The 14570-nt window shown below is 40.3% G+C and overlaps 1 protein-coding gene across 1 annotated transcript in view; it reads right to left on the minus strand.

The window, feature by feature from the left end:
• The window catches only part of MICU1 (mitochondrial calcium uptake 1), a 221834-nt gene that overhangs the window by 21893 nt on the left and 185371 nt on the right, over nucleotides 1-14570 (minus strand). Inside the window, exons 9-10 of the mRNA XM_054033805.1 lie at nucleotides 12749-12886; nucleotides 6460-6568 (exon numbers count right to left, since the gene is read on the minus strand). Of these exons, the coding sequence (XP_053889780.1) occupies nucleotides 6460-6568; nucleotides 12749-12886 (247 nt within the window). The remainder of the gene's footprint in view (nucleotides 1-6459; nucleotides 6569-12748; nucleotides 12887-14570) is intronic.

A 14570-nucleotide genomic window follows, 5' to 3' on the forward strand; every position in this document is an offset into this window, starting at 1 on the left:
TGATGGCGCCATCAGTTTTTGCCTAATTTAAAGGCTTTTCCTGTCCTTTGTGGTTATAAAGAAAACCTTCTGAATTTGACAGGATGCAGTGCAGTCTCTGCACACACACAAAATTATAGCTCCGAGAGCGATGAACTAGCTCATTCTTCTAAAGGGTGCGTTATCTCTGAAGCTTCCTGGACAATAAATTAAATATCAACACTACTACATTACTCTGGGAGTGCTGATGGAGTTCAGCAGATGAATTCACTAGTGAGGTATGCTTTAGATACGCAATCTATCAGTATTTCTGTGATCACTGGAAGTCCATCTTTGTGAATATTTCATGTTTTGAATAAATACTCAAGCCATACAAATTAGTTATGATCCATTAATACAGGCATTACTCTGTAGACCAGCTAGCCAATGGCAACAATCCTGACAGAACCTGAGAGTGTTGCCATCAGGATAAATTAAGCTGGGACAAGACAACTGACTACTCACTCAGTGATAGCGAAAGCCTTCAGGAATATGACAGCACTGAAGAGGCAGTGGATACAGAATGGTTTTTGTTTTTTGTTGTATGAATGATAATATTTTAAACAGCTGATTGAGGAAAAATCTAATATTCTTTTGGTCATGGACTGAGCTATAGCATTCCAAATTTCTAAGAGGATCACAGAGTAAGTGTGGGACATGCATGCAATGTGATCTGAGGGGCTGTTTGCGAATTTACTGTACAATAAGGTACTGTCTCAAGTGAAATATTTTTGCTCTTGCAAAATTTTAAAAATCGGGTTATCAGGGATGTAAGGACAAGATTTTTCTGGCCACTTAAGGCTTGAGAACTGCTGCTCTAGAACCTGGCTAATGGGGGCGGGAAATCTTGGCACACTCAGGGAGGCAGGGAGCAGGGCTCTGACACCCCCAGATACTTAATGCCCCCCCATATCCTAGCTCACATGAGGGCAGGGACAGACTCCTCTAGAGGGGCAGTGGGTCCCAAATCCCAGCAAACACACACCAAGTAGGGAGAGAGTAAGGAGTGGGGTTGTGGATGGAATAATGGGGCAAAGATGCTAACATAACCCAGTCACAGTCCAACATTAAACAACGTTAAATAAGCTTTGGGGTTTGGTTAACCGAGACCAAAGCCTACTTAGTACCATGGCAAACACATGATTAAAAAAAAGCTTGTAGTAAAGATACAGAAAAGAAGGAACAACAATTAAAGCATTTGAAATGTGAAGTATTAAGTAAGGCTTTCATTTTAACATCCCTTGTTCCCTTTCCCTTTAGCTGGACTGCTGGAGAGAGAGTGTTTAGGAGGAAATTCCCCTTGTTTAACTATCTCTGGGATGGTATCAAAGATGGTAACTGTTGTTTTGGGGAAAAGAGAAGAAATTAGCTAGATGAGCTGGAGCTGCTGCTATTGATGTTAAAACACAAACTGTCCTTTTAGGGAAAAGAAAAGAAATTGAGATGAGCTAGAGCTGTTGCTGCTGTAAAATCCAATCCCATTTCATCCCAGGTGCTGTTTGGGATTCAGATGGAGCCAGTAGAGGTGGCCATGTTATCAGGGTCCCTGTCTCTGGCCTGGTCTGGTCAGGCATCTTTTAGGATTAGAACGAAGAAGGTCTGGGGTCCCAGAAGATAGTGGAGGTGGCAGCCACAATGGTGAATTTTACTTCAGCCTCCGTCTCCTCTCTGTTCTTCTTTCTCTCCATCAGTTCATTTTTTTAAGGATCCAAAAAGGGAATGATGGGTGAAATAGCTCATCCACTCACTATCTGATTACACCTCTACCCCGATATAACGCTGTCCTCAGGAGCTAAAAAATCTTACCGCGTTATATCGAACTTGCTTTGATCCTCCGGAGCGCGCAGCCCTGCCCCCCGCAGAGCGCTGCTTTATCGCGTAATATCCGAATTCATGTTATATCGGGTCGCGTTATATCGGGGTAGAGGTGGTCTAATATCTGACACACAAACCAATTTTGGTTCATTAATTTCCAGTTCACGTCTTCTGTTTTTATTAAGCACCATTTCAGCATAGTACTTGAATTATATGGTGTTATGTTATGTTTCCACTAATTTAGTCTCACTGTCTGGTTCTCTTGCACCTGTTTATAACATTCTTTATTGAAAATAACTTGACCTACTTTCCATGGTAAATTCTTAAGCAAGCAAAAGTTACAGACCAATTGTCATAATAGGTCTCTGACCTCCCATATCCTGGCACACACTAAGAAGGGGAGAATGTGGGACTGACAGGCAACCCCTCTGCCCTTGTTCTTCCCTGTCCTCCTGCCACTTACCTACATGTCCCCTTTCCAATGTCCCTCCCTTCTCACTGTCCCTACCACCCATCCCCATTTATCCCTCTCTCCCCATAATTTCCCCTCGCCTTGATTCATTCTGAAATCGCTCACCTCTGTTCTCCCCATTCCTCCCCCTAAAATGCCCCTTCGTATCAGCAAGAATTCACGTCCCTTTTAAAAACAAAAAAAAGTTTGTTTACATTCCTCCAAACCCTCCCCCTAACCACTAAATAGGTTTTAGCAATATGCCTCTCAGCCTTTTCCAGACTTCCGCTCAAGGTAGGACTTGAACTGTCACTGGGAAGGGGAGTGGCCTTTAGAGCCTGAACTCCAACCTGAGCCACAATATTTACACTGTTATTTTTAGTGCCAGGGCATGAGCCCACGTCTCTGACCTGGAGTTTGATATGCTCTGCTGTGGATTTTAAAACGTAGACTTCTCCTGTGAGGCTTCCAACCTAGACCCTGCTCCACTCCTGAGCTCATTTGTTAGGTACAATTTCTGTATATGATTTTTGCTTATTTGTGATTTAAGAATTTGTTGCCATTGAATTTCTGGCAGCATAACAGTTATTTCTAGAAAATACAAGCTCGACTGAATAAATTCATGCATTATTCCATGGTTCATTAAAATACGTATCCTACCATTCTTTTTAAAACCAGGGTCTAGCTTAAATTAAGGGTGAAAAACATCAGTGAAGCAGGAACCTGCTGTGTCTATTTTATGCTACTAATTTTTCCCCTTTCAGTTTATAAGACTTTTAGAATCATAAAAATGGGTCAGTCTGCTGCAGCAGAATAGGAACCATTTATATAGCATAAAAGGATTATGGTCACTTTTAACATTTTAATTTTAATAGTCAAAATAATCCCATTCTTTTGGCAGTCAGATGAATGACTTTTCTGTGGTATATTAATAGAGATATAAGCATCTTTATGAGAATTCAGCTACTAGAAAAGGTGGAACAAGTGTATCATTTACTCTGTGTGGATTTGGTGCTCTGGCTAGGAGAACACATTTATATGCTAGGAACCATGTAATATGCAGATCATTTGAGCATAAATAACTCATTAACGCACTATCCAATACTAACTCTTTCAAATTTCAGGCCACCTGCAATCCTCAGTGCAAAGAAGGAAAGATGAATTCCCTTTCCATTGCCAAAGCCTCATCCAACTTCTGAGTGCCAGCACCCTCTCCACTTCCGCCGCTCCAACCTCTCTACATACCTTTCTGGATCAAACTTCAACAATACTTTATCCAGCTGCCAAAACGTCCAGCTTTCCCCAAAGGTCTACATTAACTATTAATAGTAAAACCTCTGCTACTCTAAATATTTAGGGTACATAAACATTTGTAGGTTAATACCAACATAAACAACACTGCAATGATTGCAATGATTGCTTTAGTCATATTCATATTTAATCTACCACAGTCCTCCAGATTTTAATTTACCTGAACCTGTGGCAGAATTTCCAGTTTGCTGTATCACGGTGCAGCAGAAACAGAGTTCTTTGGCCTGTATAGCTTATACCAGTTCTCAGAATGATATTAGCTATACTGGCAAAAGGAATTTTTTGTCAATATAACTGTCCACACTGGAGCTTTTGCCAGCATAGCCATGTCTGTTAAGGGTGTGATTCTTTCTCACTCCTAGCCAACATAGCTATGCCAGCAAAACTTTTAAGTGTAGACCAGGCGAGTATGGGGCATGCTACTTTCCAACCAGGGGACTTCCAGGAGGTATGTTGCAGAATCAACTCTCTAACTGACCTCCTTTCTAATCTCTATCGAGCTATACCTATACTACAGTTTGTGACACTATTGCAAGTCATGTGAACTGTCAGTTAACTTGAGTTGGCTAAAATTTGTGCTAATCTAGACACTCCACAAATATTAGTTCCAAGACACAAACGTTTGTTGTTTACCCTAAGCAGAGTCCTAGATGGGGCACTGTCCAAATATAGGATTTCTCTGGACCATTATCAGATCAGAGTAGGTTGGTGGGTAACTAAAAGTTTTACTTGAAGTTAGTCTGTATTTCAGTAACTGCACACTGCTATTTTACACACAATGTTCCAGTTAAAAGATCTTTCACTATGCTCATTCTCTTTATTTTTTTAATTCCAAGAAGATGTTTCCACCTGTTGGGTCCCATTTGACTTAAAACACCTAAAATACATGATTTCGACTACAAACTAAGGCTGAACTCAGTTAACAAGAGCATCTAAGAGCAGAGATGCAAGTTGAATTAGAGCATGTAATAGTCTTAAAATCTTTCAGTATAAGCCCCCATTCACACCTTAATGCTCCCAGAACAGTAATGGCTCAAAGTTATAACTTACTGGTAAAAAGTTTCACCTTTTAGCTGATTAAATAATCTATAGCTTTTATATACAGAATGGGAGTTTTCATTAGGATTTGAAAACTTTAAATTAGTTTGTGACGTGATATGTTCCCAGTCTTACCAATGAGTTTTACAAAAATTACTAATCTGAAAAAATCTTCAGACTCAAAACAAGTATGCAACTGTAACAGATTAAAAAAAGTCATCTTTTTACGGGCAATACAGAAACAATGAACTTCAGTTTTACAGTGCAAATTTTCAGATCATTTGGTGGATTAGTTAAGCATCGTAGGAAGGTGAAAAAAGAAGGGGATGGTTATGCATGTTTAACAGATTACATTGTTATAATGGTTCTCAGCTAAGTACTGCATTATTCATCTGCTATTGCTGGCTCATTCTGGAAGGCGTTTTCCATGTGATGATGGTGGGATACAAGGTAGACATTATTTGATTAGGAATTATACCACTGTGTGCCCTCTCTTATAGATAGTTTACACAAGGAGGACTGGGCCTTATACTTGGTCACAAGTAAAAGTATGTTCTATCTGGACTTAAAAAAAAAAAAAAAAGGCATTTGAAGAGAATCTGCACTGAAGTTATTTTAATTCTCTGACTCAGCTTTGAGGGATTCAGAAGTAGAAGGCAAAAGTCAGCATTGGGTCAAGGGAGAAGAAACTAGATTTTCACATATATTTATGAAAATTCAGAGATCTATCCCAAACTGAAATTGAATGGTCAAGTTTCTTCCCTTCAATATGATGAACCCTGCGGGGCTCCTTTCCAATGCTCACCAATAGCTCCCTCCTTGTCTTGGATGTCGGAGAAGAAATAATAAGTATTGTAAGAGTGCATGGCAGCTCACAGCCCAATGCAGAGTCCTTGCCGAGCACGGCTTATGATCTTTGTGGTTCAGATATTAAGGTTTCCAAAAATTGCCAGGGGAGCGTTATTTCTTCTTTTCCTCTCTCCACTTGTGGCTGCTAAGGGGGGCTGCTTCTCATGTTTCATTCTGCCCCAGACCAATAAGAGCAAGATGATCTCTTGACTAAATCTGTACTGAGGACTTCATAAGAGCAGGAAATGACTTTAATGCCAAAAGGTTGAGAATCACTGATACTACAGTGATCTTGGTTCTTCTGTTCCCATTGGAATGAGACTGCACATCCCTACTTTCAGCAACAATTTTCCTATCTGCTGTAAAATATACAAAAAGATAGAGCATCCCATGTCCCAGCATCATGGCTAAAAGTCCTATCAAAGTGACCCCCCAAAGGCTCCAAGTCCATCCCTGTTGCAGGTCTGGAGGATAAAAAGCTACTCACCCCAAACTTTGATTTCTGATCACTAAAAGTAGCATTTAACAAATTGATAAGATTTGTATAACGAAGCCTAAAAAGTTGAAAGCAACCATTTGCTGAATGCACTGAATCACGAGATAAATTACGTAGAATACTATGTAGGAAATACATAAAGTAGAAGGGAACACACACTTTAGATCTGAATGTTATCTTAGTCAATTAGTGATGTTTAGAGACTGTGGATCTGTTAAAACAGCCTGAAAAATTCAAACAGGAAGTAAATTTCAGCACATTTTTCCTTACACCTAACAGAGGACAAATCCAAAATCCCTCTTTTTCCACAAACAGCTGCAAGTTAAAACCTTCTCATGACAAGAGAGGAAACACATGATTTTAGTGCACCTTTTATCCGTCAAAAAAGCCCTGCTGAACAGCTTCAAGTTTGAACATCCTGTTTTAATGGTATTCCACCACCGGGGAAAAAAAATCCAGCAAGCTCACAAGTGTTTAATACCTTTATCAAGAGAAGCTCCAGCCATGTGGTAAAAGCTCAAAGCTGTGTCCACATCATTTATATTCTTCAGAAAAGTAAAAAAGCTTTCCACCTCCTCAAACGTCAGCCCCTGCAATAGAAGGAACACATTTTTTTTTTAAATGGTTAAAGTAAGGAGACAAATAATGAAATAATGTTGATAGGAAAAAAGTCCCAATGAGAGCAAAGATGATAGGTATGTCCAAATGGGAATTCATGTATGACTCTCCATAGTGCATTATATTAAATCATGAGATGGATGACAGGAGAGAGATCACTTGATCATTACCTGTTAGGTTCACTCCCTCTGGGGCATCTGGCATTGGCCACTGTCGGCCGACAGGATACTGGGCTAGATGGACCTTTGGTCTGACCCAGTATGGCCATTCTTATGTTATGATGTTATTATTTGGGATTATATACAATTTAAAGTCTACACTTGCAGTAACTGAAAAGTCAATTAGCTACCGACATTCTTATTTCCTCCCTTAATTGAAATTTCTCTTTCTGCAGTAATCCCCATTACAGTCCCATTGTCTCTTTACCATGAAGCTGATGCCAGCTGAGGGGGATAGGCTTAATACAGCTATTGTAGGTCTCCCTGTGCCTAGCCATTATTAGTTCCTGATCAACATTATGGGCCTGATTCTCATTTACACCACCTAGATAGTATAAAAGGGCCTTAGGGTATATAAGAATCAGGCTCGGTATGTGGAAGAGTCAGTGGTGATAGAGAAGTTAAAACAAAAACCACCACCATTTTTCCTGCTATCAACCACTTGCCCAACAATGTGATCACACAGCCAGTGCACTCTCAAGATCCAGGAACTTGCTGCAAGCATATCAGTTTATACCCCTTATGGTCTTCAAACTTGCAGCAAGGAGATCAGATGGTTGACACTCTAAAAATAGAGCCTTAAGGACAAATTCAGAGGTCTCAGTGGTGTAAGTAAAACTCCCCTAACACTTCAAGTCACTTAGGGTATGTCGACACTGCAAAGAAAAACCCACGGTGCCGAGTCCCAGAGCCCAGTTCAATTGGTTTGGGCTTGCGGATTCAGGCTGCAGGGCTAAAAATAGCAGTGCAGCCATTCAGTCTTGGGCTGGAACCTGGGTTCTGAAACCTGGCAAGTGGGGAAGGTCTTGGATCCCAGGCTCCAGCCTGAGCAGGTACACCCACACTGCTATTTTTAGTTCCACAGCCCGAGGCCCTATTGACCTGGGCTCTGAGACTCAGCACCGGGGGCTTTTCTTTGCAGTGTAGACATACGTTTAGACTCCCTTACATATAATCAGAGGAGGTGTATGTTAGCGAAAATTACATGAGAGCAGGAAAGCGAAACTAGTCTCATCATGCTTTAACTTTCTTCTGGCTCTTTGGTATGTAAACTAAATCAGATGATATTCTCTACATGTTGACAGAGTGGTTGTGTCAGGTCTAAGGGATGATTCACATTGAGAATTTTGGAAATTCTCCCACAATTGCTCTAGCATTGAGGCAGCTCCAGTGGGGCTGGCACCCAGGTAAATACTAGTATAGAGTAGTTACTTGTCTTTTTACCACCGTGTCTAGATTTGTTCAGAGTTGGAGGACACAGTGAGGTGATAAAAATAACCAAGCCCTATCTATATTAGCCCTCATATTATTTATTGCTAGCACCAGTGGAACTGCATCAATGATAGAACAGCAGCATGAGAGTCTCAAAAACTTAACAGTGTAGAAGCAACCTAAGTGAACCTAAATGAGCAAAGGTCTGACAGTAAGGGGATCTATATTTCATTACCTTACCCATCACCTCTGAATTTGGCTCTTAACATGATGAATCACCATGCCAGCCTAAATTCAAGTTTCCTCTCTATTCTAGCCAGCAAGAGGCCAGAATGCTAAAAATGGGGTACCTATAAAAATAAATAATAGATTTTCACTGTTATGATGAAGATGAAAATGTCAAAATGAATACATTCAGCTGGTGAATCCAAATTAAGCTGTAAAATCTATCTTAACACTGTCAAATGTCTTCAGTAACTTGAGCTATTAAAGCCTTTAACAGCAACAAGGGCAGATTATTGGACTAATTTAAAACAAGAAATGCATTGTAAGATACTCTGACTGAAAGGGAGTTTAGTGACAAAAATCACTGTAAAGAAGATAGCTCATTTTTAAGGTCTGGGATCCAAGAGAACAACAGTGATTAGCATAAACACAACACGTTTTCAGCACAACTGCTAGCTTCTGACTCAAATATAAAAGAATTGGGAACCAGACACTTCTGCAGAGGTTGTAAATTACAAATGAAGAGCAGGGTTAAGTTTAAGTTATTTCAAGTCCAAGAAAACTTTTATGCTAACACTGAACTCATTTACAAAAGACAATGTTGCAGGTGCATTCCTGTATGAACCTAGCTAGCAAGCTCAAACGGAATGTAAGTGATTCGCTCCATCGCACTTTATTAAAAAAGTGTAAGGATTTAAACCACATAATGTTAAGACAGCTACAATAGAGTAATCCAATAAAAACAGATAAATGTCTTTGGGTACTGAAGGTATTACATACAAATCACCAAAGGACACTGTGTTCCAAAACCTCTTCCCACTTGAGACAGAGGGAAGATTTAAAAAAGCAACCAGTCTTGTATGAGGATGTTCTGATGTAAGGTACTGGACTGGATTGACAAGAAATGTACGTGAGCTACAACTGTTTGTAATAGATGATCCTTCTAACTTAATTAGTCACTAACTTAATTAGCCAGCTGCCTGGAGTCAACAAAGCTGCCAAGAATTTCATCTGTGCCAGAGGGGAAAGAGAAACTGGCACCCCCACATCCTTTACCTCTTCCCCAAAAAACTCTTTTTATTATTTGCCTTTATTTGCTATTGCTGCAATTACATTTTTTTGGCTTTTCATCTGTCTCTAGACTTGGAAATCATCTATCGCTTTTGTTCTTGCAAGTGTAAAATTCTGAATTCCTCCTCTTCTCCCCACCTCCCAAAGTCCTTGGAGATAAAAAGGGTGGTTATGAATCTGGTTAACAACCATAAAAACAGCCTGGCAGGAGTGTTACCCCTAGAATCTGGACATAAACATGTCCCTCTCTATCAGGTTAAGAGTTTTTTTTCTTTATCCAGTGAAGAAACAATCAAATGCTGACAAAAAATCAGGTCCCTCCAGTTCATCTCTTAGCATCCTTGGCTATTGTTAGCTACATAATCAAAACTAGTTACAGAAAACGTTACAGCAAATTGGAAAATATGACATTAGGAGGTGGTATTTTCTGCTAGTCATACACCCAAACTTTATGTATCTATAAGTTATTATTCTTGAACCAAAAACTTTCAAATAAAATTACAAACATACAGACCTTTAAAAAAAAAAGTGTTACCAGAACATCCAACTCCAAATGGAACTCTGTCCTCATATCCCTACTCACATTCTACCTCAAGGCTAGAGGTCCTCACACACAACTTAAATTCTCCCTAAATGGATGCCAATAGTTTGCTCTTTAAGGCTACATCTACACTATATTTGAGGAAGTCTTCCTCCACTGCACTACCGTCAGTGCAGCTCTGCCACTACTACTGTAAACAGGGCTCTCTACATGGAGAATTTCCCAAGCTTCTACTGTTTACTTTTAACTATACATTCTATTTGTGCTTTAAAGAGAAATTTATTCTCAAATGTGGCTACATCTCAATGAAGATGTGTGTCTGGGAATTTTCTTAGTTTTCATTAATGTGGAGAAAAAAGGGCGGGTTTATACTTATACAATTCTAAAACCAGGGTCCGGATTTAGCTTGCAGATTTACTGAAGCCTGCATTTTAGCAATGGTGCTTGAATATGCCAAGCTTTGCATGTTACGCTTGTGGAACTCAAATTCTGTGAAAACTCAAATACAGTCCACGGAGAAGTCTCAAAGGAAGTTTGTACCCGGCATGAGCAGGACCCCACTTGGGATATCAGGGAAGTATGAGCTTTGCAAAACCATCGGAGAATGTGGCTGACATGAACATATTTCAGGCCTCAGTGGCCTCTACCAGCATAGTTCTAAAATACTTGCGTGATGGGGTGTCTGCCCCACACTGGCTAGTAAGGGGTTAATACAACTGGGGAGGCCATATGAAAAGCAGCCAATAGGAGAGGATCTGTGAGGAGCAGCCAATCAGGACCTGGCAGGTCCATAAAAAAGAGCCTCTGGGCAGAGCAGGGTCAGTAGCTTCCTAGAGCTTGAGGATTGAGGACTGTCTGGAGTAGGTTGCAACCCTGTAGCACCTTGGACAGAGTGGTGTAGTCAGAAGCCTGGTCAGAAGAGAAGGAGCTCTGGATGGCCTGCTGAGACTGATGAGAGTGTTGTGTCCATGGGGAAGTGGCCCAGGGAAATGCAGTGATAGTAGTGGACAGGCCTGGAAAACACCCTCCTCCCCACTGGGGAAGTGGTAGGACAATTGACTGCAGTTGTCACTGGAGAGGTGGCTGGACTAGGAGCTGAACTCCCTCGAAAGGAAGGGAAATACAGATAGTGACATGGCCAGAGGGCTGAGCCACGAAGAGGACGTTGCAGTTTCAGACGCTGTGAGAGAGGTTACAATTGGACTGCGGAGAAGGAATGATGGTGTACAGACTGTGGATGGGAGTGTCAGCCTTGAGCTAATCCCCAGAATGACCAGGAGGAGGTGCCAGTCTGGTGGCGTGCTCTGTGACAACTTGAATTATGATTTATTGACTCATTAAGGAGATTTCCGTGTTTATTTTTTAACCTTTGATTAATATACAATTTAAAGGAAGGCAAACTGACAAATTAACCCTGATATACATACAGTAATAATCAGGTTGCTTCTTTCATAATATCCAGAACATGACAGACGTAGAAGTTAGCACTAACAATATAAAACATAATGGCGTAAATTGTCAGCTGCACCAGAACAGGGGCCAAACCGGCCCCTGAAGCAAGTTAGAGGAACCCAGTGGTTGCTTTAGTTTTCATTGGCCTTGAATGCCACCTAAGGGCCATTATACCAGAAAGAACTGCTTGAATAAACTGTGCTTTGGCTCCTCAAAATACCCTAGTTCTTCCAACACATCCCCTATGTTGGGTGCAGGAGGCACTGATGTAGGGTTGGCCATGCTGGATTTATGCCAACTGAGGATGCCTTCATACCAGTGGAATCCTTTTAGAGCAGCTTTAAGGAGCAGCGTGAAGGGATCTTAAGGTTGGTCAGAATCTGGTCCAGTATTTCTTAATATTTTGCATCACAAAATGGATTAACAAAATTAAGAAATAAATGGCAGTTCTGACGCTAAGAAGAAGTAATTCTACAACAGTCAGGCCTACTAACCACAGAAGCAGAACTCTTTCATTAGTTCCCGTTTTGGTTAATTGCTATGTTCACAAACTAATTAATAAAAAAGGAGCTCTATCAATCTCTATAGAAGCAGACATGAAATTCTAACACTACTGTAATTTAACACTCCATACTTTCATTATCATATTAAAGATGTCCTTTCAGTTTAGGTGTTTTATTCCAACGTCTCCTTCCCTGAATTAACTACTGCAGGGACTGCAACCTTTTCCCCCTACAAATTGAGTCTAATTCCCATATTTTTCTCATAAATCATAATAAAATGATAAACTACCCAATCATACTGCACAATTAATCCAAGGTCAAGTCAACTGTTGGATATAAGTCTTCAGTGTTTGTTCAGGTTAAACATGTGGGGGCTTTCTCCAGAAAGCGTGTTTTTTTTAAATTAATGTTAAGTATTTCTACACCCACTATTGCAATGCACTCATTTTAAAATGTGTAAAGCAGCCTTTCATTATACACACAGCCAGATCTTGATCACTAGACCTATGCATTCTTTGACTCCTTACTGCTGGTAATCTGTTGATCATCTGAAGTCAATGTGGCTCTTAGGGCCTCACTAGGTTTTAGAGGGTCAGGTGCTTTTCTTCAGGAGTCGTAGCATATTCATTTTATGGTAAGCCCAGTCTGTGCCAGCCCACTGCTTAGAGCTATAATTTCAGAGCAAAATATGAAATGGCTGTTTTTTTTTTTTTTACTCCAGCCTGTGATGTATTCAGCTAGCAAGCATTATTTAACTACTGAGATATATTTTGGACAAGTAAAAGTCAATGGAAATATGTATCAGCACTGAAATGATTCATTCTACAAGTTTATTCACATTTTAGACTTCATTTCACAATGCAAAGCACTATGGATGCACGCATCAGAAAGTCTTAAAATTTCTCTTTTTTCCGCCTGAAAGCCACTAACCTCTCCTTCTTGAAAATGTTTCCTGAGTTGCTTCAGCATGAGAGTGAGCTTCTTTGACTGCACTCCACTATAGGCCAGCAGCATACCACCAAACTGACGCTCGGTGATCCGCCCATTCACAGGGTCATGCCGTTCAAACTGGAAGAGAAAGAAGATTAAAACAAAACACTAATATTAAAGCAATTCTGCTTTAATAGGAAGCTGATATTTTATTCAGGAGGTGCACAACATTTACTGTAATGCTAAGCTAAGTGTGGTTGACAGTATTTCCAGAAGCAGCTCTAACTGTGCTCAACATCCCCTCTTCACCAATGTCAGCAATTATTTATTTTACACACACATCCCAGTACTTGGGCAACCATTTAGGAATTTCCTTTATCATGACCAACTTGTTCCATATACAGGGGGACAGCATTTGTGGGATTGGTCTCCAACAAGTATTGATTACAACCTAGAATGGACATTTCTAAATGAAAGTAAGCTAGATTTTCACTTAAAGGCAGTTCAGAAATGGTATAAAACTTGCAATCGGAAAATACAAGCCACACACTCCAGGCCACAGAAGTGCAACTGTGTCACGCAGAGAACAAGCCGCTGTCAGTAACCCCTTCTCAGGGCTCAGTCCTGCACAGATCCTTGAATAAAACACAGTAAGCATGACTTAAAAAAAACAACAGTTGGGAGAAACATGGCTGACAAGAGGCTTGGTGGTCACTAAATCAGGAAGGGAAAATCCCCAAACTCTATGTAGGGATTGTCAGTGAGAGAAGACTCGTTCCCTTGCTTTTGATTTCCCCTGACAACTGCCAAGTTCTGGTAAACTCTTCATTTGACAGCCGCCAATCTCTAGCCTCTGAGAGACTTACAAAGATTGCTGGGGGACACTCCCAGCCCAACCTCCCTTCACAAGCCTTTCAGAGGGGGAAAAAAATTGTTTTTCCATTGAATAGCCTTCTTAATGATCAGGTTAGATGCTAACATCAATCTCTGCTAGTAAAAAGGCTAGAGACTTACTACAGCAAAAATAAATAAATACAAAAACAAATCACAAATAGTCAAGGATCTAACATGACATTTGCAAATCATCAATCAGTCTGTTTACTCTGCTTATAGGTTATACCTCTTCACCCTCACCCATTGTTAGTGTTGTCCATTTAGATTCTAAGCTCTTTGGCCAGGAACTATTACTTCATTTGTGGATAGTGCTTAACACAAGGGGGCCCCAATCTCAGTTGCTCCCTAGGCACGATCATTAAAAAAAAAAAAGAAAAAAAAAAAAGAAATGAAAGCTCACAAAAAGAAGTGAAAGCTCACTATTAACACTTTAACATCTTGTACCAAGTTTGCCAGAGCAGATATAAGAAAGCCAACAGATACCATCCCTTAACTACCTAGCCCCATAAACAACCGCCCCCATCAAGCTCCTGTCTCCCTACAAGCCGACATAAATAAATAGCCTTGCAACATGACTTCAAGGTCAACAAGCTCAAACTATTTTGGACCAAGGGATGTGTATGAGTGTTCTTTACTTAAACTACCTAACAAGTAGGCAGCTTGTAAACAAGCCATTACAATTTGCATGGTAATGAAAAGAGCTGAGTAAATAATTTATAGTGAATAATTTACTTGATCAATTTCACTGCTTTTCTTCCCCCTGTTCACGAACTGTATGGAGAGATTCAAATTTTATTTGAAATTCGCAAAGTAGTTATTGGTCTGCAGATTGACAGTCAGACATTGGTAGCGAGTACTCAACATTCAAAATTTGAACTGTTTGGATGGAACACATAGGCCATGCACTAGGATGCAGTTTCCTTATTGG

The sequence above is a fragment of the Malaclemys terrapin genome, chromosome 7, assembly GCF_027887155.1.
Source record: "Malaclemys terrapin pileata isolate rMalTer1 chromosome 7, rMalTer1.hap1, whole genome shotgun sequence".
NCBI classification, from domain to species: Eukaryota; Metazoa; Chordata; order Testudines; family Emydidae; genus Malaclemys; species Malaclemys terrapin.